Source organism: Ambystoma mexicanum, chromosome 1p (genome assembly GCF_040938575.1).
Source record: "Ambystoma mexicanum isolate Mex_15411 chromosome 1p, UKY_AmexF1_1, whole genome shotgun sequence".
NCBI lineage: Eukaryota > Metazoa > Chordata > Amphibia > Caudata > Ambystomatidae > Ambystoma > Ambystoma mexicanum.
In genome coordinates this window covers 776,745,616-776,769,447 of record NC_090921.1, presented here as the reverse complement: position 1 = coordinate 776,769,447, position 23,832 = coordinate 776,745,616, and the positions used below count along the sequence as shown (strand labels likewise).

General features: G+C 49.1%; 1 protein-coding gene across 4 annotated transcripts in view; it reads left to right on the top strand.

Annotated features, from left to right (window-relative positions):
• The window catches only part of GATAD2B (GATA zinc finger domain containing 2B), an 851,520-nt gene that overhangs the window by 665,499 nt on the left and 162,189 nt on the right, over window positions 1-23,832 (top strand). For all 4 annotated transcript variants that reach the window (XM_069651324.1, XM_069651310.1, XM_069651301.1 and 1 more), the window contains exon 8: window positions 16,805-17,007. In XM_069651324.1, coding sequence (XP_069507425.1) covers window positions 16,805-17,007 — 203 coding nt within the window. The remainder of the gene's footprint in view (window positions 1-16,804; window positions 17,008-23,832) is intronic.

Here is a 23,832-nt window from a genome sequence, read left to right as displayed (position 1 = left end):
TGCTTAGATTCACATGCACCCACCCTTCCTCCCCTGTGGAGTAGAAGGTGCATAGATGTTTCTCTGGCTTTAACTACTCTCATCTGTACTCGGGCTGCACTTGATGCTACCTCATGTTAGAAACAAAACGATCTGAGGGACCTCGACGTGTGAATGACCATGGGTACAGTGGACGTCCCACTAGGGATAGTATTACTGGTACGCCCTGACAACGTTCCATTTCGAGTTTCGAAAACAAAAAATGTAATACACTGTGGCTACCATTAAATGTCCCCTATGCATAGCATGTGAATCCAAGCAGATACAAGCATCAGAAATATGATTATGATTTCTGAGGATTGTGCATCTGCTTAGATCACATTCTAAGCAGATACCGGCATCTAGTGGTAGCCGTATAGTATTACAGGTTTTGTTTGCGAAACTCAAAAAGGGACGTTGACAAGGCGTGCCAGTAATACTATGCCTAGTGTGACGTCCACTGTACCCATGGTCCTTCACACATCAAGGTCCCTCGGATTGTTTTATTCCACCATCATAGTCGGACGCATATCGCAAAGTTCCTTCTTCTGGCTGACTGACTCCTTTACTAAGTTTAAAGTTAGACTTTCTTTCTGTCCTTTCGACAACCGTACACCGTAACATCTCCGACGATGGATTTGAGGACAAGACCATTCATCTATTTGTTTGCTGCCTACTTTGGCCCTATCTGGCCTCGGCCCTATACAGTAGGGATAGTGGGGGGAGGTCAAAATCTATCTCACTTAGAGAATGCATATTCCCCTATACTTCGTGTATTTCGCCAGGCTGCCATCCATACAATGGAGAATACACCTTTTTAAATTCGGTCCTTCCGGTAACAGATAATTTCACTGGAAAGATTCACACAGAATAAGTAACCTTTGCATCCATAGGGACCACTCTGGAAAACCGTGCAAGTCCTGCAAACTGTTTCGGCCACAAACTTTAAAGGACTGGAAAACTAAACACTGGGCGTGCACCACTCCATGCAGACCGAAGGCGCAATGGACGTCGAGGGAGCCTCCAGCGATGTCAGCATCCTAAGTGACACTGAGGGCGATCAGGACCAGATGGATTCCCGCATCCAAGCCCCCGACTCCCAACAGGCAGGCTGGCTGTTCTGCTCCGGAGACAACACCCGGTGGTTCAAGCACCTCCATTACACGACACACTAAACAAATCCCCCATGACTGTCAGTCGACATCGTCGTCGACAGATAAGCCACACGCAGTGTCGAAGGGAGGGTCCGAAAAATCCCTGTCCTCTTGGCCGTCGCGATCCCCACACGACAGGCCCCCGAAACAGACGCCAACATCAGTTTGCGACACTGCATACAAATCCGGAAAGTCCTCTGGTTCCGGCGACCATGCGTTAAAAGACGCCTCGACGGCCCATACTAAAATTTAAAAAGGAGTGATTTAATTAAAAAAAACACGTCTGACTCCCTGTTCAAGGCAAAGACATTGAAAAACTCAAAATACTTGATACCCCAAGCCTCAAAATCCCACAGTTCAAATAGGGATTATTCCCTTTCTGGGAAAATGCATCAAAAACAGCCCCTTGTTCCAGAGCGTCTGCCTGCATCTGTTCCCTCAGTGTTGCCAAGCTCCTCCCAATGGACTCCTGAACAGTTTGATAGGGTCATGAGGAGAATGTTTAGTTTTGTAAAGATTTTTGATCAACACCCAGATCCACTTCCCAACCTAGGGGGCCCCCTCAAAGCAAAGCAGTTAACAAGCAGTCCGATGCCAACAGAGCACGCCTGGATGCAGCGCAAACTAATAAGTCTACCTATCAAGACGTGGCTGATGACATGTATTATTAGGACACTCAAGGTTCCCAAGACCCTGGCTCATTAGCAGACCCTGAAGACACAGGGGACACAGATCAATACTATGACAACAATGATGTATACATCATCCAATGCCCAGGCCATCATCCAATACCATACCAACCAACCAGTGGCTGATTCCCCGATGGACAACCAGCTTCGGTACAATGACCTTCTTTTTAAAGCTGCAGAACACTTACAAATCGATACCCAGGAAGCTCAAGTTGATAAAGGCTTTGTAGAGGACATCCTTGGAGATAAGAGATATGCAGCACAGTTCATCCCACTGCTTCAATCTGTCCAAAGGCGCATTCAGCCTTCTCCATTTACTCCCAATCTGGCAAGGGCGGTCAACCCATGCATTAAACATTTTTAGACCAGCCCCATCAGACCCATTGTACATTAGGAAGCAGCTAAAGCCCTACTCTCTAGTAGTCGCCACCACAAGGAAGAGAGCCAGAATGCCTTTAGCCTCTGCCGATACCCCTCCCGACAAGGAGAGCAAAATGTTGTATAACCTAGGCAGGAAAGTAGCTTCTTCGGCTGCCTATCAAGTGAGGATAGCAAACACTACGCTACTGTCCAGTTATAATTGCCACAAGTGGGATGAGATCTCACAGCAAATGGACTTGGTCCCAGAACCCCTAAAGACACAGCTTTTGCAAACAATCGCTGAAGGGAGACAAGTAGCAAGCTGCATTCTTAAAAATAACTTGGACCCAGCAGACAATGCGGGCCGAATTGTGGCAGAATGTACCCTCATCAAACGCCATGAATGGCTATGTCAATCGGGTTTCAAGTTGGAGACCCAAGCCACCCTTTTGAACATGCCTATCGAGCTCAACGCATTATTCGGTAAAGCAGTCGAGGACACATTAAAGAGTGTTAAGAAGGAATATAACACCCTCAGATCCCTTGGACAACTCACAAACCCTTTGTGCAGAGAAGGGGTTCAAATATGTGCCAGTTTGGAGGACAGCGGTCCTCCAACAACAACCTGGGAAGACAGAGTTTGTCCTGGGGTTCCTCACAGGGGCAGTCCTCCCAACAAAACATTCAAAGAGGCCACAGAAGGTCCAGAAGTAGAGGCAGTTCCTTCTCCTTAAGAGGGGGGCTCCACCACTCCTAAGCAATGGCCACCTGCTACAGGTCCCCTCAATCATCAGAAATACGATTACGTTGAGTAATGTATCATATATATATTTCTGAGGCTTGTGGAATCTGCTTAGATCACATGCAGTGCATAGGCTGACATCTAGTGGAAGCTGCGGAGTATTAGTTGTTTTCGAAACTCGAAAAGGGCGTCACTGGCGGCAGGGCGTGCCAGTAATACTATCCCTAGTGTGACGTCCACTGTACCCATGATCCCTCACGCGTCGAGGTCCCTCAGATTTTTCCACCATGCTAGTCGTACACGTATAGCGGAGTTCCTTTCGGCGCTAAGCCATTTATTTTTCACAATTAACGATTGTATTTCTTTCTATCCTTTCACCAACCTCCGAAACACCACGCCAGTGAATAAAGAAAACTTCCAGTCGAGACCACCGCGACGGACCGTTCGGCCTTGGAAGGCTGCCCCGGGCCTCGGCCCAGACAGTAGGGAGAGGGGGTGGGGGGGCCATTTTAGAATGCATATTCTCCCCTTCCTACACTTTGTTTGCCCAACTACCATAACCTATAATTATGGATAATGCATAACCATAACCTATAATTATGGAAAATACACTGTTTAAATGTTGCCCAAAGTGTAACCGAAAATTCCTGTGGTTGGACAAACACTTAGTTTGTAATTTGTGTCTTCCAAGAGACCACGTCGAAACATCTTGTCGAGCGTGCAGGCTCTTCATGCCAAAGACATTAAAGGACCACTCCAAGAAATGCTGGGCCCACTACACCAGGCAACTCGAGGCCATAGAGGTAGAGGGAACCTACAAAAGTGACGCCGTACTTTGTAGGACAGGCCGGCGGCCATGTTGTGGGGACTACACCCGGCGGCGGCGGCAGCGCTACAAAAGCACACACCACCAAGCACATAAGCCCTAGTCGAGATTCGACAACGTTCGACACCCAGAGAAAGGTCCCAAGTCCCGGTCCTCTGGGCAATCCCTATCAAGATTGCCACACGACAGGGTTCAACCGTCGAAGGACGGCAAGGGTGTCACTCGAAAAACTCCTTATGAAGGTCGATCGTCTGTGGACGACGCCTCGGCTCCCACATCTGAAATTTGACGCTTGATGTCGGATAAAGCGGCAGACCCCAAGAAGTCTGTAAAACACTCCTCTGGGCCCCAGGGTGTGGGAAAACATCACAAAAAGATCTCTAAGACCTCTCATAGGGACAAGAGCCCTCCCAGGGAGACAACACCAGAGAAGGGAAAGCCTACATTATCCAAGCCAATAGAAAAACCTAAGGATTCTAGGCCTAAAGTAATACCTCCCACTAATGAGGACTTGGGTCTTACCCCTCAATTTATGGTGATCCCAAGTTCCAAGGAATGGTCTTCCCAAGATATTGACAGAGTAATGCGAAGAATTACCTTTATGGCCAATTTTGTACGAGAAAAACCCAGATTACTTTCAGAGTTTCCACTCCACTCCTGCCACCACAGCACCTTCCGGCTTTCAAGTGTCTGCCTTACCTACTCAACCCCCTTCTAAGAGGTCTCGCTCTAATGTTCCCTTCCAAAGTACGGTTATAGATTTATTTGACCCTGAATTGGACCACGAACATCTATCTTTTTGTGGAGGCATCTGACCTCTTGAGGAGGATACAGATGAACCTTATTATGGGGATGACGAGGACCCAGAGGCAGACCAAGAAGCTAAGCTGTACTCCGTAGACTCCCCTCTTAATCAAGATACTCCAGTTGTCGATTCCCCTGTGGATAATCCACCCCTCCTCAATGAAGTATTCGCCAAGGCGGCGGAACACTTCCAAATGGACACACAGGAGATACAAGGGGATAGAGACTTCGCAGAACAAATCCTGGGGGACAAAAAGACAGTGGGACAGTGTATCCCGCTACTAAAATCAGTACAAAGCAGGATACAGCCATCCTTAGAAGCACCCAATTTCACACTGGCCGTTGACCCGCGTGTGGAGAAATTATTCAGGCCTGTACCCTCATACCCTTTATATATTAGAGGCCAACTAAAACCAGACTCCTTAGTTGTCACCACAACTAGAAAGAGAGCAGGCACTCCCCTTGCTTCCTCTGAGGCTCCATCGGATAAAGAAAGCAAAAAGATCTATGCCATGGGCAGAAAGGTTGCCTCCTCTGCGGCCTATCAAACCAGGATTGCCAACAACACAGCCCTCTTGACTAGTTATAATTGCCCTAAGTGGGAAGAAATTTCTGCTTTACTTTCGTCTGCCCCGGAGCCGCTCGGATCAAAACTAGCTCAGGTGGCAGCAGATGGAAGGGCCGTATCTACCTTTCGAGGGGATTGTGTCCTCTGACGTATTCCACATCTATGACAGTAATCGCCACAGCTGTGCTGCAGTGATTACTGTCATGGATGTGGAATACGTTGGAGGAACATCCCATCGAAAGAACGTTACCAGGTAAGAAAGTAACTTGTTTGTCTCCTTAAACCAAATTTCAATGCAGCGGACAATGCCGGAAGAGTCATTGCGGAGGGGACTGTTATAAAGAGGCATGCAGGGCTGTGCCAGTCAGGCTTTAGGCCAGAAACACAGGCCACTCTAATAAACATGCCATTGGAACCTAACATTATCTTCGGTAAGGCCGTGGAAGATGCACTTAAAACAGCAAAGGACGAGTGTGACACTCTGAAATCGTTAGGTCAACTTACTAACAAGCCTATTGGTCACAGAGGTAACAGTAATTCTCACCATTTTCGGGGCCAAAATTCTCAGAGGATCCAACTACAATCCGGGCCAAGGTTCCAACTGGGGAAGTAATCGAGGACAAACCTTCCAAGGCTATCCCAGAGGACAACGCAGAGGTCGTGGTCGGGGCAGAGGCCCTGCTTGAGGTGGCACTGCACCTCAGAGCAAGTGACGTTCTGATCCAGGTACTCTCCCATGCATCTCCAGTAGGACGCATTTCCAACTTCACCCACGCATGGGAGGGTATCACATCGGACAGATGGGTGCTGTCCACGGTAGCAGAGGACTACTGTATAGAACTATTTCAATGTCCTCACAACCACCCCTCACGACAGAAAATCCACTCAGAAGAACATCGGCGCATCCTTCTAGAAGAGTTAACTACACTTCCATTAAAGGACGCCATAGAAGTGGTCCCAGCCAACCAGGTAAACATGGGTATTTATTCAACTTACTTTCTTGTGCAAAAGCTCTAACAAAGCGCTCTGTATTAGATTCACGCCATGTCAAGTCCCAAAAGTTCCACATGACTACGCTACAAGAGGTAATCCCGCTACTAAAAAAGGGGATTACATGGAAACACTGGATATGAAAGATGCCTATTTTGATATTTCAATGTTCCCAGCGCACAGAAGATTCTTTGGTTTCAAGATGGCAAACAAACACTACCAATTCAAAGTGCTGCCCTTTGGAATAGCCTCGGCTCCAAGGGTATTCACAAAGGTACTGGCGGTAGTGGTAGCGCACCTGCACAGGGAGGCAATCCCAGTGTACCCTTACCTGGACGACTGACTCATTACAGGGGAATCACCGCTGATTTGCAGACAAAACATCGAAAGAACAATCAACTGCATCTTTCAATTGGGCTTCTCCATCAACGAGAAAAAATCAAGCCTAGTGCCAAGCACTTCAAAACAGTTCCTAGGACCTGTCCTAAACACAGAGGAAGGATTGGTCTTTCCTCCAGAGCAGAGAGGGGGCCATAAATCCATATCTTTAATATCCGTGTTAAAAAGCCCTCAATAAATAGAACTTTTCAATGAAGCATGGCTATGAGGGGGGCCTGGTCTTTCATCGTATCATTGATGTTTTCATACAATTTGACAAAGGCTTAGTATTCCCAGCTGTTCCAAATGTCACTCTCCACTGGGCGGCAGGGTAGGGTAGGCAGAACATTATCAGAGTCCTCTTGGTTGAGTAAAGGGTAAGAATAAAGCGAGGCAAAAAACACAGGAAGCACCAAATGCGCCAGATAAGTAGAAAGTTGCTTCCCTTCTCCTTCACTGTGTTCTGCCTCACTCTCGCCGGCAGCCTGAGGTCAGTGGTGATCGTACAGAATGGCTGACTTTGCCTCACACCTTAAAGCGTAAGCCTGGAAGTGTTTTTGTGAGGGGGGTGGCATGCAGGTGACAAGCATGACATGACAGTAATGACAATGTCAGGAATAAGGAGGCCAAACAGGATGTGAGATGGAAAATCTTTGGCAACATGCTTTTTATTTTAGTACAAGCCAATGGTGCAAAGGAAAACAAACCATAACATCCTAAAGAGAATAACAAGAATATATTTTGGGGACAGATGGATCATGTGAGCGCGGGGCCCTACTCCCATGTAGGGCCTGCTCGAGGCTGATCCCCGCCGCCCTTCATACTTAAGCTTGTGACATTTGGTGGACCCAGCGTGTGAGCTGTGTCTTTGTATTTGGTGGACCCAGCTTGTGAACTATCTTGTTTCTTACATACTTGGCTTTGCAGTAGGTCTTCCCTGCTTTTACATGTCTTTTCTGTGTGAAGCGGAGAGGTATGTGCTTGAGGTGTTTGCCATCCTCAGAGTTGGTTTATAGATCTGCCACGTGCGTCCCACCTGCTCCGGGTTTGGGACTTGTGCCCTTCCATGCTCACAGGGTGACTTCTTTCTGTTCTCACAGCTCATGATCACCTTATGTTTGAAACCCCTTCTGCAATATTCTTGCATTTGATATTCCTTGGAGTGGGTTCTCTGAGCCATTGCGTTTTTATGATCTTGTGTTTTACAGTTTTTTTCGGAGACGTTTTAGCCTTTGTGTGTAACACTTTGGTGTTAAAATTGGCTTTTTCTTCTCCCATGATCTGCTTCTGTTTTTGAACCTACTAGCTCTTTTGTTTGATTATTTCTCCGGGGGTGGGTTCTTGGAGCCTTACTAGGACTATACCCTGCTCCTGATAACTTGTGTTATGAGACCCGCAATGCGCTTTTATTTGATTATTTTCCAATGGGGGTGGGTTCTTGTAGCCTTACCAGGATTCTTCCCTGTTCATGATCCACTTGTGTTCTGAAAACCTCTTCTACTTCCGGCTAACTGGCAAATGACCAGACTCTGCACCACCAGAGGACTTCTAACGGAGTCTTGAAAAAAGTTTAAGGCACCAGAGCTCCAATAAATATACTGTCAGGGTTTTGCCTCTTTTAGCACAGGAAACAGTCAGTTTCACTCAAATGCGTGTCAGCTGTTTTCACAAAACACTGTCTTCGCCTCTGGTCCGGAGTGCAGGTTGAAGTTGAAAAATCGCACCAGTAGGGTGGCCAACTGTCCCGTAATTTGCCGGATTATCCTGTAATTGGGGACTGTGTCCTGCAGTTTACCGAGTGGCTCTGCGGGACGCAGGTTGTCCCGACTTGCTCTGTTGAAGCACAATTTGTGCTCGAACAGAACAAGTCAGGAGTCACAAATAGGCATGCTGGGGGCTGGGGCCGGCCGCTGCAGGGTGCTGTCTCAGACTAGCTGCCACTTGCCAGCCACTGTTACTCCCATTCGTGGGAAATGTATGTATATGACCCCCTCCCTGCTCCTATAATGGGAGCGGGGAGGGGGGGTCACATACATTTCCTGCGAATGGGAATAACAGTGCCTGGCAAGTGACGGTCGAATCTGTGAATAAGAGTCAGCTGCGGGTGCAATGCATTGATTCTGCCCGGTTTATGACGCTGTGACGTCATCACCACCTTGTGTCCCGCAAAAGGATCTCACAAAGTTGGCCACCTTACGCACCAGTGTTGTAAAACTGGAGAAGGCGGCTTATCACGGGCTGCGCTGACACCTCGAGATTCAACAAACTGGTAGACCCTCCCAGAGAGCGGTAAAGCGAAGTGCTCTGGCACCAACTATAAACTGTTTCGCCCGAGCTCTGCAGGGGAACTCTTGGGAAACTGCCAACAACACTGACGCTTGGGAATTTAGGTACAGAACGATCAATAACATCCAATTTCAAACTCATTGTTTGAAATTGTACTGTCCAAGTGCAAAGGATTACATCATAAAGAACAAAAAATGCAACAAAGGAGTAGACAAACGAAACTCGTAAATAAACTTATCAGATGCCTAGCATGGAATACACTAAACAAAAAAGATTTGTTCGGTACATATTTCCTCTAAAATTTCAGAACTAAGGCATCCAGAAGGTTTATATCTGAATAGTATGGTAGCTGGTCTACTGTTTTGTTGGACTAGTTTGGTCACTAGGACTCACTAAATAGACCAGCTGTAAAAGTGGGAAACATATGTCCAACAGAGGACCAAAACTACCTAAATTCCTGTTATTTGCTTATATCACTATATGTACAGGAGAAAAAAAATCAAAATTCCCAAAAAATGACTGCTAATATAATAAAGCAGCAATCTGAGTTACAAAACGAATGCTCTACGATTTATGCTTGGATTGATTCTGCAGTAAAATTGATTTTCTTCGGCGATACTTGGCTTACCCTTTGAAGCATACATAAGTAATTCAACCAAATCTAAAGAGGCACCAAAACAGGATTACAATGCCTAAAAATGTATATGTGGTTGGAGCCCCCACTTTTGTTCTCTACTGTAGCATAGCCTTACATCCCTTCATATTAAGGGCCATCCCTTCCGTTACTTACTACAGTAAATGGAAGCTTTTTGTCATGTGGTGGTCTAAATCTGTCAATCCAATTGACTGCTCCCCAGCACCATATAGTCACATATCTGCTATACTCATTGGATTCCAGCTTAGTTTATAATTCGCTAAAAGTCAACCTTGTAGCATTGGCAGCATACACCACTTCCAACATAGTTTGATGGTGGAAAGTACCTGTTAAAGCCTTTATGGAGGGAGTAAAACGCATATATCCACCAATCTCTCACCCTCTGCCTCTCTGGGATCTTACTACAGTCAGCCTTAAAAGGTCTCCTGAGCTTGCACTTACAAGGTTGCTTTCATAATCTGTAAAGTACTGGCTTTCAGTTACAAAGCCATTTGTTACGATTCATGCATTTAGTGGTCCTAAAAGCACATCTGCTGTTCTCACCAAACTACATTTCACCATTCCACAATCAGTTCACACACTCAATGTATCAAGAGCTGTAATTTTCTACCTTAGCAAAACCAAATAAATTTGTAAGACCAGGCAATTCTTTTTTTTATTATTTTTTTTATTTTTGGCTACAGGTCGAGAAGGGTATCCAGTCACCAAAACACCCTTCTCAAGATGGATTAAGTGCATTAAAAAATGCTATACATTAGCGCATAAAACGCTTCCATGCAGTCTTAGAGCATATTCCACTGCATACTCATTCGGCCCTGAGGGACAAAACTGAATGCACTAAAACTTTTTCGCACCCCCGCCCGTCTATCCATCACCCACGCACATCCCTATTCAAACATGCACAAAGTCTGAGGGACAAAATCAAAAATATACATACCATGAAATGGTCCTCTAACAATCATCACAAATCTATCACCATGACTCCCGTACAAATCAGACACTCTTAGAATTATTTTTTGTAATTTTTGATGCTTATTGAGTCAGTTTGCAAACGTTGGGAATGCTATTCCCGTGGTTGCTTTATTCTGTATTCTGTATTACTCCTACGTCCCGTCCCCTTTCCTCCATACTGTATGGACATCGCTTTCTAGGGACGGGAGAAGGAACCTTTTTCACCATAAAAAATCTTCCCCTTTTAAATTCGAGGCGCGAGGGGCGGCCCTGGGAACATACGCTCCCCTGACTCAGCCCATCGGCGCCACTCCCCAGTCCTTTTTTCCACATCGACTGGAGCGGACAGCTTTCACCTGCGCTCCTGGGTTTGGCTTCGGCCTTGTAATTCCAGGGATACTGTTTTTTTTTTTGTCTTTCGGTCTTTAATCAGTTACTCGGTCCTCTGGCGCCACGCTCCTCCCTGGCGCATGTTGACGTCATCAGTCTTCAGCATGTGTCCAATCTGCGAGGGGCTCTTTCCTTGTCTGACCCCCACTCTCTTTGCCTCGGGTGCCTTGGCACCGAACACGGCTGGCAGGGTTGTACGGCATGTGACATGCTGACACAGCACGCTCTGAAGAACAGGTTAGCTCGGTGGAGAGAGCTCTTCAAACGATCGCCTCCAGAAGACTTGAAGAACTTTGTCAAGCACAAGTCCAGGCCCAAGGTAGGGCCACTTTTTTCATCCGCACACCGTAAGAGTGACTCCTTCCCAAGGAAACGTCCGAGCAGGAGGGACCAATCAAGGTCTAACACCAGCACAGGTACCAAGGCTGCTTCAGCTACAGGCCGAGAGGTCGCTAGATCCTGCCGGTCGCTGAGGGACCGCAAGGTTCTTTTACTGGGTGTCCACCCAGAGGGGCTACGCCCTAATACCGGACAAATGTCTGAGGGGGCGGCTGTATGCAGTACTAGCGGTGACCCAGCCGAGGGCACAACGCCTACCACGCCACACCCTGAGGTACAGGGTAGGCCTGAAGCTCCACCACCAAGAGTCCCGGAGGAGGCCGGGTTCAGCGTGGCAAGCTCCATGGTGCAGGCACGTGGCACGCAGACAGACAAAAGGGCAGCCATGCCAGATAAAATGGCAGCTCGTCCAACACCACCCCCTTTTGGAGAGCAGGTAGGAGAAAGTGTTTTGAGGTGGGACTGGTCTTCGCCAGGTACATGGGCCGGTAAGTCCTTTCATCGAGGGCCGTTATTTCATGGGTATTCTTTTACTGTGAATTTTTCAACGAAAAAGAAATATCACTTTTTTTTGGTTTTGGGGGAGGGGGTTAGACAGGAGGGAGTTAGAAAATTATATATATGGGATGTGGGTGTTTAGGAATAGATAAAAACTGAAAGGGGTTGGGGATGTTAAATTTGCGGTTCAAAAAACCAAGCGAAAAAACATGCTGTGATGAAATGACATGAAACCACGTGGCCTACAGCATATCCTTCAGCATCGCAGGGCAGATACACCCCGCAGGCAGCAAGGCAGAGTAGGCCAAGGCCTCAGCAACCACAGGGCCCTACTCCTACGCCACCTAGTGCCCCACCGGCCTGTGAGGACAGGTTTTTGTGAAATTCCTCACGCTTATGAGACCCCTCAAATGGGGCTGCCATCCTTCGGGATGTGATCAGGGACATGCTACCTCTTCTCCTGCCACTAGAGCCCATAGTAATTCCTCCTATGGCTCCAGCGCATCAGGCCCCCACGCAGCCACCACTGCTCGTGCCGGCCCCCACGGTTCCGGCACCTCTGCCTCCTGCAGCCCAGGCAGTTCCATACCAGCCTCCACAGCAGACTCCGGTCAGCACACCTCAGCCTGCGGCACCCAGTACTCCCCAGAAGGGCACCCTGGTGGACACCGATGAGGACGACCACCCCTGACACTCAGTCTTCGGCCAAGGCATTCCATGAACGGCTCGCAGGTCTGGCCGGATACTTGAGGCTGCCACAACACAGGGTTGAAACACCAGAGGTGGGTGTCCTGGCCGAGGTCCTCGCACTCCGCCCCGTGGCTAGAACAGGGATTCCGATTATCCATTATCGCCTTGGCCAAAAAGGGATGGCTTAAACCCCATTCGGCGCAGCCTACCAATTGGCGCTTCAACACCAAGTACAGGCAACTGGAGAGGGATCCACTCTTGCTGTCGGCACACCCTGAACCTCACTCTCCGGTGAGTGCTGCGGCCTCAATCTATTCCAAGCCGCAGTCTTCCTCGGCTACCTCATCCTCAGCGCTATTAAGCAAGGAGGAGAAGATCTTGGTGGCATATGAAAAGGTATATTCCAACACCTCAATGCACATTCGTCAGTCTAATGTGGACACTATGCTCGCAGCCGTTAATCAAAGGCTTTGATGGGGAAATAGCAGACTTTCTTCCGGTGCAGAGTCGGGCACGCTTCAAGGCGGGGCTGGCAGAAGCAAAGACGGTGGCTCAAGACAGAGTCCATTGTGGCTCATATAGACACCTCAGGCCATGCCATCTGCATCACCACGGACATGAGACCTGCCTGGCTTCGGACTACCAGGTTCAACCTGGACGTCCAGGAGCGCATAGAAGACCTTACATTCGAGGGTAGCAACCTTTTTCATTCCACCACCGATGAGGAGCTTGTTGAGAAGAAAAACTGTTCCTAGACTGTAAAATCCTTATCTATCCTCACAAAGTCCACGCCCAAGATGTACATCCAGACGCACCAGCATTCTGACAAGGGGCGGTCCTTCGGCAGGTTCTGGGGCTTCCAGGAACGAAGGTCCAGACAGCCGGACCAATCTCCAAGTCGCCACCGCCGCAAACAGCACAAGGCAGAGAATAAGGGCTTCTTTCAGTCCCCCCCTCCTGAGCCCCAGTCTAAGTGGGGGAAAAAAGGCATGACGCTCCCCTCCCTCCGGGTCCATGTGTCTCCGGTGGGGGGGAGGCAGGGGCTGCTTGCCCTTCATGCACATTATTGGCACGTAAGGCTCGCAGAGCCCTGGATCCTATCAGTAGTGTCCGTGGAACAAGTCCCAACATCCCACCGGTGTATGGGCTTCTACTCAAGGATTTTCGCCATGCACAAGAAGAACCAGACTGGCCTGAGTTGTGTTGGACCTTTCCACCCTGAACCTTTCCCGCACTCTTCAAGAGTTCAAGATGGTTACCCCATCACTTAATGTGGAGACACTGCAAGGGAGACTGGATGTGCTCCCTGGATCTGAAGGACGCATAACTACACGTCCCAATTTGGCAGCCTCTTCTGTCCTTCCTGAGGTTCAGGATCATGGGCTTCCATTTCCAATACAAGGTTCTACCCTTTGCCCTCAATTCAGCCTCCAGGGATTTTACCAGACTTATGAATGCAGTGCCAGCCCTTCTCAGGGCACAAGGTCACCATGTCTATCCATGCCTAAACGACTGGCTCGTTAGGGCGAGATCCCTGGAGGCGGTCCATCACACCTCCTCTGCCCTCATGAATACGCTATACGAATTGGGATTCTCAATCCATCTCAAGAAGTCACAGTTGGAGGCCAACGCAGAGTCTAGCTTTCCTTGGCCTCATCTGGGATATGAGCTCAGTTTTTCCCCTCGGAGGTCAAGATAACTGCCGTCAGGAGGGCCGCGGGTCATTTTCTCAGCAGAGCGGTGACCTCAGCCTGGTGGTACCAGCACCTCTTGGGTATCATGGTGGCCTGTCTACTGGCAGTGCCATATACAAGGCTCAAAATGAGAAGATTACAGCTGCACTTCGCAGCCTCGTGGAGTCAGGAGCGGGGTTCTCAGGCGGAACTCGTCCGCATTCCTCCTCCTTCTCCACCAGGACTTTGTCTGGTGGAGCACGGACTGCAACTTGAGGATAGGCAGACCCTTCCAGCAACCAGCACCGCAGGTTACCATCACCAAAGACTCTTCCATGGAGGGCTGTGGTGGCTACCCTGGACAACCACTACGTCCAGTGTTTGGTCTCTTCAGAAACAGGAGGCTCATATCAATTGGCTAGAGCTTAATGCGATCTGGTTTGCGCTCAAAGCCTTCCTGCAGTTTATCAGGGGCAAGACGATCCTCGTTCAAACTGACAACTCCACCAGCATGTATTACATCAACAAGCAGGGTGGCACCAGGTCTCCTTCCCTATGCACCCTGGCAGTCAATATTTGGGAGTGGGCTCTGGAGAACAACATTCACTTGAGGGCAGTCCATTTTCCGGGGGAGTCCAACCTGTAGGCGACAGGCTTGGCAGACTGGGTGCGGACAACTACGAATGACAGTTGAACGAGCAAGTCCTGCAGGGGATTTTCAACAGATGGGGTCATCCATAGGTGGATCTCTTTGCCACCTGGCACAACAGGAGGTGCACCCAGTTCACGTCCTGGTAGCGACAGGGCTGGGGCTCTCTGGGCGATTCAATGCAGATGCAATGGGGCAACATGAACGCTTATGCCTTCCCTCCTACTCCCCTGGTCCACAGGGTAATCTGCAAGATCAGGGAAGCCTGACACCTCCGGGTCATCCTGAGAGCTCTGTGGTGGCCCACAAGGCCATGGTTCTCGGAACTGCTCAGCCTGTCTGAACAGGCACTGGTGTACTTTTCGCTGGGTCCAGCTCACCTACTCTCACAGCACGGTCATGCATCCTCCCTCCCAGAAACTAGCCCTTGCAGCGCAGTTCCGGAACAGGTCACACTAAGGCATCTAAATCTGTCTCAGGCTAACCGAGACATTGTACAGGGCGCCAGGAGCGTTGCTACCAGGATCCAGTACAAGAGCAAGTGGACTAGGTTCTGCCACTGGGGATCATCAAAGGAGGTCGATCCATTCACCTGCACTCTGGACGATGTCCTATGCTCCTCGGCACACTGGCGCACAGGTGGACACGTGCAACACCTATTTGGCGGCAATCGCAGCCTACCGGAACTCAGAGGAGGGGGTATTTTCTTTCTCTAATCTGGCGGGCATCACTAGGCTCTATCCGCTCATCAAGAAACCACACCCGGTGTGGGACCTTAATCTGGTCTTGGGCGCACTGGCTCATAAACCATTCGAGCCCATGGCATTCGCGGACATCAAGCTAGTCCAGTTTAAGACAGCCCTACTGGTGGGGACCAACGTCTGCACCAAGGGTCAGCGAAATCCAGGTACTGGTGGCTTCAGAGCGTTCTACTACAGAGACAATGTGGTGCTTAGAACGCATCACGCATTCTTACCAAAGGTGGTATTCTCCTTTCACCTGAATGAGGAGATGGTGTTACCCACTTTCTTTGCGGACCCCAAGGACGAGGCTCAGAGGGTTCTGCACTGTCTAGATGTCAGACACGCTCTAAAATTCTACCTGTACTGGTCTAAAATCTTCCGCAAGACGGAGGCCCTTTTTGTCACCTTCGGTGGGTCAAGGCCAGGCTATCGAGCCTCCAAGGCTTCCATAGCAAGATGGATGGTAGCGGCCATCAAGGAGGCATATGAGGGGCAGCACAGACTGGTTCCAGCAAATATGCATGGCCACAGTATCGGAGCCAAAGCTACAGTAGTGACTTTTGAGGCACGTTTCCGTGGTAGGTCATCGGCAGGGCTGCTACGTGGGCTACGCCTTCGGCCTTCTGCAAGCACTACTGTTTGGATGCCAGCTCCAGGTCAGACGCTTCATTTGGGCAGGCAGTATTAAGGAACTTGTTTTCTTAGGAGTGTCACCTCTCCGCCCTGGGGCTACATTCAATTGTAATAGCCCATACTATATGCAGGAAAGGGGACGGGACATAGGAGTAATTCTAGGTTACTCACTGTAGTGACTAACCTACTACTAGTCCATAGTCCCCTTTCCTCCATACGTCCCACCCCCGCCCCCAATAAAACTGGTGTCATTAGGCAATGGTAATATTGCCGACATGTCAAAGGGGACTGAGGAGTGGCGCTGGTGGGTGGAGTCAGGAAAGCGCATGCTCCCAGGGCTGCACACGCCTATAAATTTAAAGGGGAAGATTTTTTTTTTTCTGGTGAAAAAGATTCAGTCTCGCGTCCCTAGTGAGGGACGCCTATACAGTATGGAGGAAAAGGCTACTAGGAGTACGTTAGTCACTACGTGAGTAACTTAGAATTTATTGTTTAATTTACCTTTCCTAACTGTTGTAGACCAACTTTATAGTTCTAGTAACATCAACTTTAAAAAATAAATACAAAATAAGCTGGTTGTTGGTATTTAATGGATCCTAAGATCCTACAACCAGGCATTGATTCTCATAACCTTTTTATTATAACCTTGATTGGTAATTGGAGTTACTATTGCGTTTGAAGTGTTCCTTGACTCTCAACTACCCTACTTTCCATATTTCTTTCCTTGCTATGGGATGTTTTGTATAAGATTTGCTTTGTTTTGTGCAGGGAAGGTCTGCTCCTCACTCCTGCGAATGGACCCATTTGTCTGTGCTCAGTGTCGCACTGACTTCACTCCTCATTGGAAGCAGGAAAAGAGTGGGAAAATTCTTTGTGAGCAGTGCATGACATCGAATCAGAAGAAAGCTCTAAAAGCTGAGCACACTAACCGACTGAAGAATGCCTTTGTGAAAGCACTGCAGCAGGAACAGGTATGTCCTCTGTATGAAATGTATTTCTGTCAAAGCGTTGATAGTACAACCATGGATAACATATTAATACACACCCATTAGGACAAAGATGAAAGCCAGGTCTGAGGCTGGCGTTCCGAGAGGGCATGGTTGGGTTGAGCACATAAGTGCGTTTCGGAGCTGCGCATGGATCCCATATTTAGACATTTTCTGCATTGGGTGCATTGGGTGCATGTGTTGCATGATTTACTGACATTTATACATCAATGAGTTTTTATACTGCTCTCCCTCCTTCCCAATCTAGTTTAGCATTGCATGCAGCACAGGCAGTCCCCAAAAGCATCTCTAAAAGATTGCTCCCTTTAAAGCTTTATAACTAGGCTTTATTTTACTTATTTTTTTCTTGCATCTCGAAGTAGGTCAGGAAAATGTTTCTTTGAATTCAGCTCCCCCTCCTTGTCATTGTATCCTGTTGAGTCCTTCTGGTGTTTTAATACTATATTTTCATGTTGGACATTTGAAATGTAATTCTAATATCAGCCAGTTCCCTTTGCCACAATCGCATACAACTAGCTTGAAGAAATGCGTTTTGTGGCTGACATTTCTTCACAGTTGGGACCTTCTGAGTGTTTGTGTGACGTGCCTTAGGAACTTTCTCCTCTTAAGTACCTGCACTCTTTTCTGCAGCTGCTCAGGTCTCTATGGGCATGCCTCTAGCTGCTGATCTACAACTGTCAATTTCATGGGTGTTTGCAAGGTGTTGCTCATAGCTATGGGCAGGGGGAGGTTAGTTACTAGACTTGATATCAAAGGCAGCAGTGCATTTCACACAGGTATGACGTTCACCAACCCTGTTGAGGCATCTACAATGACTAAATGAAGATAGGGCCCTTCTGGACACCAACAAGAGCTCGTTTTGCTGTATGCGATCTTTATTAATAATCACCAGGGGGCGCAGGCATGATGGCTACCTGAGAGATTTGCTCCCTTACTCAGCCTGAGAAACGGTCCAATCCATGAACAAGGAGCCTGTCCCACAGCCGTGGGCCGGAGAGTGACAGACTAAGGCTCCTACACAGGCACTTTATCTGAGGGGGGAGTGCCACCAAAGGCTTGGTAGGCGGTTACTGTGACAGAGAGGCAGGGACAGGTTAAAAGTTGGATCCCATAGAATAGGCCTATATCTGGGGGAGTGTGTTGCGGTATGGGGCCAGAAGAGGGTGGTGAGTCTATACCCTGGCTTAGAATGTTTACGTGTGGAGAAAAGACTGTCTGCGCACAAGGACAGATCACTGGGTTAGAGCAAGGTGTGGCCTGGGGAATGGGTTGAGAGAGCTCCGGACTTAACCCACGGGCACAGGTGTTGCGGGCCTTGCGCAAGCGCTTGGCCGAGATCAGACAGCAGAAGTTTGTCTGATGTTCCCATGCTCTCGGAGAGCGCTGCCACACAGTTGTGCAAATTCAGGAGAGTTCCTAGAGTGCAGAGGGACAGGCCACGATGGAGTAACCTTATGTTGGATAGACCCAGGGTGAGGAGGTAGCCACTAAAGGCATCATTTACACCCTACGATAAGGGACAAGGTACGCTGTAAAATGACATCCCTGGAGAGGTCGCTGTCTGGCCCAACGGGGTACACTGGTGCTGAAATACAGGCCAAAAAAGGAGCTGAACGAGCTGGGCGTTGGGGAGGTAGTACGAAAATTGCAATTTTGATGCTTGTTAATCTGCTTAGAATCACATGCTGTGCATATAGCCAGACATCCAGTGGTCACTGCGGAGTATTGCATCCTGTCTTTTGAGAATCCAAAGGGGACGTCGACATGGTTGTGCCTGTATCACTATCCCTATGTGACGTGTAGTCTACCCAAAATCCCTCAGCTTGTCTTTTACCACCCAGCATACTGGTCGTCTTGAGCTCGTCAGAGACATTGCCAATTGTCCCTTTGACCTTTGGTCGATAAAGATTTAAGAGCACCCTATCCGTCCATCATTTCGATGGCTGTTCCAGATCTCCGCCGAAAACTTCCAGCAGATCTCTGACGGGCAGTGATCCAGTCGGCGCTGCCGACCACGTGGCCAGGCCTTCCAGCCGGCCTACACAGTAGGGAGAGTGGGGTCAGGGTGGACATTTCTGTATAACTTGAGAATGCCTTTCCCTTTCCTCCCTCTTTCCTCTTTGGTCTTCGTCACTCTACCTATCCTCCGCTATGGAGAAGACTCCATTTAGGTTTTGGCCCCTTTGCAAGGGCAAATTTCCTTGGAGAGATCAGTATAAACGGTGTAACCGTTGCTTGCCCTTCGATCACAACTAAGTCGGTTGCGTGGCTTGTAAGCTCCTCCGTCCTAAAATATTGAAGGAGCGCTGAGTCAAGCGATGGGCCGCCTACGGGATGCCGCAGCCGCCCAATGTGACGATGGCAATAGAGACTAGCATACCTCCGAACCGGAGGTTGTTGACCTTTTGACAGAGCATTCCCGCTCTGCATAGTCTGTCCCCGGCCCTGCCATGCACGGCTCAGGCACTGCTATGGGGATTATACACCCTGGCGACAAAGACGAACATTTACAAAGCACTAAGCACACAATCCCCAGTCATTCCTCGACCAAGTCGAAGACCTCAGCGCCAACAGGTACACTGGAAATTCCGGATGTACCTTCCGACCGTCTGGATCGGCAGCCCTCCCCGCAGCCACAGATGCGCCTACCGTCCGCCCTCAAAAACAAAGGGCGCAATTTCTAATACAAGTTCCGCCAAGTCGCATTGCAAGAAGGCGTCTGACGACAAGGTTCCGGCTCTGCCTAAGAAGGCTCTGCCGAAAACTTCACAATCGCAGGCCGAAGCTACGTGCCTTCCGTCTGCGGAAAATGTTGCCGACAGCATAGCGAGAATTATTTCCGCTGACTCTCAGATGCGACAGTCAAGGGATTCACTGAGGCCTACGGAAAAGGCCAAGGACCCGTCGAAACCCACGGATGGCCCTAGGGGAGTAGCAGAACCCTCGGCCAAGCAGAGGGAGAAGCACAGGGACACGCCACCTCTGCCGGTACCCCAGGAGCAGGTTTCAGAGGACGAGGAAGGTATTTCTTCAACGTTGAGACAGAAATCTCGGCGTTTGACGGCGGAGAATCATTTACAAGATCCCTTTCCACCTCTAGACCATTCTGGGTCCTCTGTTTGGACTAGGGAAAAGTTGAAAATTGTATGGAAAGGCTTGACAGGTTTGTTTTCCGTTCAGAGCAACCCACACCAAGAAGACCAGGGGATGAGAGCCCTTTGGACCCTGTAGCAAAATTCCCAAGGCTCTTCGACCCCTCTCAGGAAGAGGATATATACACCTATGACCTCACTGAGGAAGAGATTCCTGCAGACACTCAGGATGAGGACCAGTTAATCAATCCTGAGTACATGCATGAACCCATAGAGGGGTGGGGGGGACCCGGATATGGGTGACCCTCAGCCTTGGCAGTCTCAAGATCCTTAACCAGATCCTGATGCCCTGTGTTTGGATTCCCCCAGACCACTCCCACTAGACAGCCCTTGCCAGTGGACGATCAAATGACGTTTAACGCCATGTTGCGCAAAGCAGCAGAACACTTCAAGATCGCCCCCAATGAAGCTGTCCCTGAGGCTGACTTTGTGGAGGACATTCTTAAGGAGAAGCCGCCGGCCACTCGATGAAACAACCTCTGGCTCCCTCGTGTTCAACACCTGCTCTCACAAGAGTTGTCAATCCGAGGATATAAAAGCTTTTTCGGCCTTCCGCTTCGGACCCCCTTTATATCAGAGGTCACTCCACTCCAGACTTCACCTTCTTCCGGCTTGGCTTCGAGAGTAAGCATCAAGTATCAGCTTCAGCTTCTGAACGATTTCTAGCAGTGAGAGGCCCCCAGATATACTGTTGAACTCGCATTCATTCTGCTGGGTCACGCTTGGCAACCAATCACTCAGAAGGGCATTCAGGCAGTCAGGCAGCCAATCAGGCACACAGTGCATTCAGGACAGTCTTCTCCATCCAGACACTCAGAACACAGAATGTGGATTCAGACAAGCACTCTGCCATTCAGCATTACACACTGCATTCATACCACTTTCGGGCAGGGCTGTCTCAGTCATTGTGTCAAACACCAAATGCTAGACACCCATAACACAGAATGCGTATTCATCACACACTCCATTCACCCAGGTCCCACCCTATAGGCGTACCCACAACATAGTCATTGGGAAGGCTCCAGCCAGTCTGGCCTGTACTCTCCCCACCCCCCCACCCCCCCCCCCCCCACAACACCATATATGGAACTTCTACCCAACAGCCAGTCAGGGGGAAGAGACAGTCTGGGCTTCCCAGGACTTCAGGAAAAATAAGGTAACAGGTGATAGAGAGCAAGAGGCCACAGGGGCCATCTTGTTTCCTCTCAAGAATCCACTGATTCCAATGACAGGGCCTGGGCATCCCAACATGGAGGATACACAGGGTACCTGTCAATTCAGCACAGAGCTGCCACCAGCCCCTACCCTGCTCTGTGGGCCACACACAGGTGCCCAAAAACATACAGTAGGAGTACAGGTACATATTGCCACCCCTGGGTGCCATAAGGGTATCCCAAGGGTCTGTTCACCAAACCAAATACAGGAAGAGCCGCACCGCCAGGAGTGCCACATGAACTCCTGCGCAGAAAATAAGTCAGAACATAAATGATAAGGCAATAAAGGACAAGGATTCAGAGGCATCACAGTCGCCCCCCCAGACTGAGGTTAGGGTGCCTAATCTCCCACGAGATAGACACCCTCTTCCAGATGGTCAACATACCTTCTGGAAAGGCCATCTGCGTTATCATGACACTTCCCTGGTCTATGTTCTATGGTTTTCACCCTTCATCTGCATAAGCCACTTTAGGGAATAATGGTCTGTTTGGACCTTGAAGGTAGACCCTGTAAGGTAGGGCCTAAAACGCCTAAGGCTCAAAACTATACTGAAACATTCCTTTTCAACAGTAGCCCACCTAAGTACTCTACCCTTGAGTTGTCTACAGATTTTCCCTCCCTTTTGTCATATAACTGGGACAAGACCGCTTCAATTCCGGTGTCGCAGGCATCAGTCTGGATGATAAAGGGCTTGCTGTAATCAGGTGCACACAACACAGGTGCCCTACACAGACATTCTTTCAAGACAACAAAGGCCCTCTGACCATCATCTGTCCAATTAACCTTCCTTGAATGTTTGGGCGAAGTCGGAGCTGTCAAAGGGGCAGCTATGGTTCCATAGTCCTCCATGAAATTGCGATAATACCCAGTGAGGCCCAAAAAGGCTCTCATCTGGGTTTGAGTAGTGGGCGTCTCCCAGTCATCTACATCCTGTACTTTACTGGGGAGAGGTTGGATTTGACCCCCTCCTACTTCATGACTAAGATACATGACTTTCCCCTGAGCTATCTGGCACTTGGTGGCCTTGATAGTGAGGTTAGTCCTTTTCAAGGCCTGCAACAGTTTATCCAAGCGAGTCAAATGTTCCACCCAAGTGGAACTGTAGACAGCAATGTTGTCTAAGTAGGCCACACAAAAGGCCTCCAGCCCACTGAGAGCATGGTCGACTAAACGTTGGAAAATTGGCAGGTGCATTTTGCAACCCAAAAGGCATAACTCTCAGTCACTTGGCAAGGTCCGTCAGAGCTATTTGCCAATAGCCTGAGGTAAGGTCGAAGATGCTCACAAATTTGGCAGCACATATGGTGTCCACAAGCTCATCAGCCCTGGGCAATGGGTGCGCGTCAGTTTTGGTGATGGCATTGACCCCTCTGTAGTCCACACAGAACCTCCAATCCTTGGTACCTGCCTGGGAACTTGCCTTGGGGACAAGGACCACTGGACTGGACCAGGGACTGGTTGAGGGTTCAATAACATCCAGATCCAACATCTTGGCGACCTCAGCCTGGATGCGGTTCTTAACTGTATCGGACATACGGTAGCACCTGCTTTTGACAGGCACACTGTCACCAGTTTCAATTTTGTGCCTACACCATGGTGTAAGGCCTGGCGTTGGTGAGAACAGAGAGGCATACTGCCGGAGCGAAGCCCTGCAGGCCCTCTGCTGCTCTGCTGTCAGATCTGGAGAGATGCACTCCCTCCACTGAGCCATCCGGAGGGTTGCTATTCAGCAAATCGGGAAGAGGCTCACTCTCGTCTTGCACTGAAGCGAGTAAGAGACAGAAGGCTTCTGCTCACCTATGGAAAGGCTTGAGCCTGTTAACATGGAATACCTGAGGGTCTACCCCAGGGACTCCCATGTCAACCAGATAATTGACTTTGCCCATCTTGGAGATGATCCTGAAGGGTCCAGTACACTTATCTGTCAAAGCCCTAGGCTTGGTAGGCTCCATCACAAGGATCTCCTGTCCTGGAGTCCAATCCACTTGTGATGCATTAAGGTCATGCCAGTACTTGTTCAATTCCTGGCCGGCCTAGAGATTCGCTGTCGCCTGACCCATTATTTGGGCCATCCTCCGTCTGAGGCCTAACACATAGTCCCCCACTTGCTTGGCAAGACCTAGAGGTGTGGCTTACAAACCTTCTCTGATCAAGTCAAGGGGCCCCCTCACTGGATGGCCAAAGAGTAACTCAAAGAGGCTGAAACCAACACCCTCTTGAGGTACCTCTCTGTAAGCAAACAGCAGGCATGGCAGGAGGAGGTCCCATTTCCTCCTTAGGGGCTCTTCCAAAGCACCTAGCATGCCCTTGAGAGTTTTATTAAATCTCTCAACCAAACCAGTGGTCTGGGGATGGTAAGAGGTGGAGTTGATAAGTTGTCATGTAACTCAATATGAAGTTGGATCCTCTGTCAGAGACATCC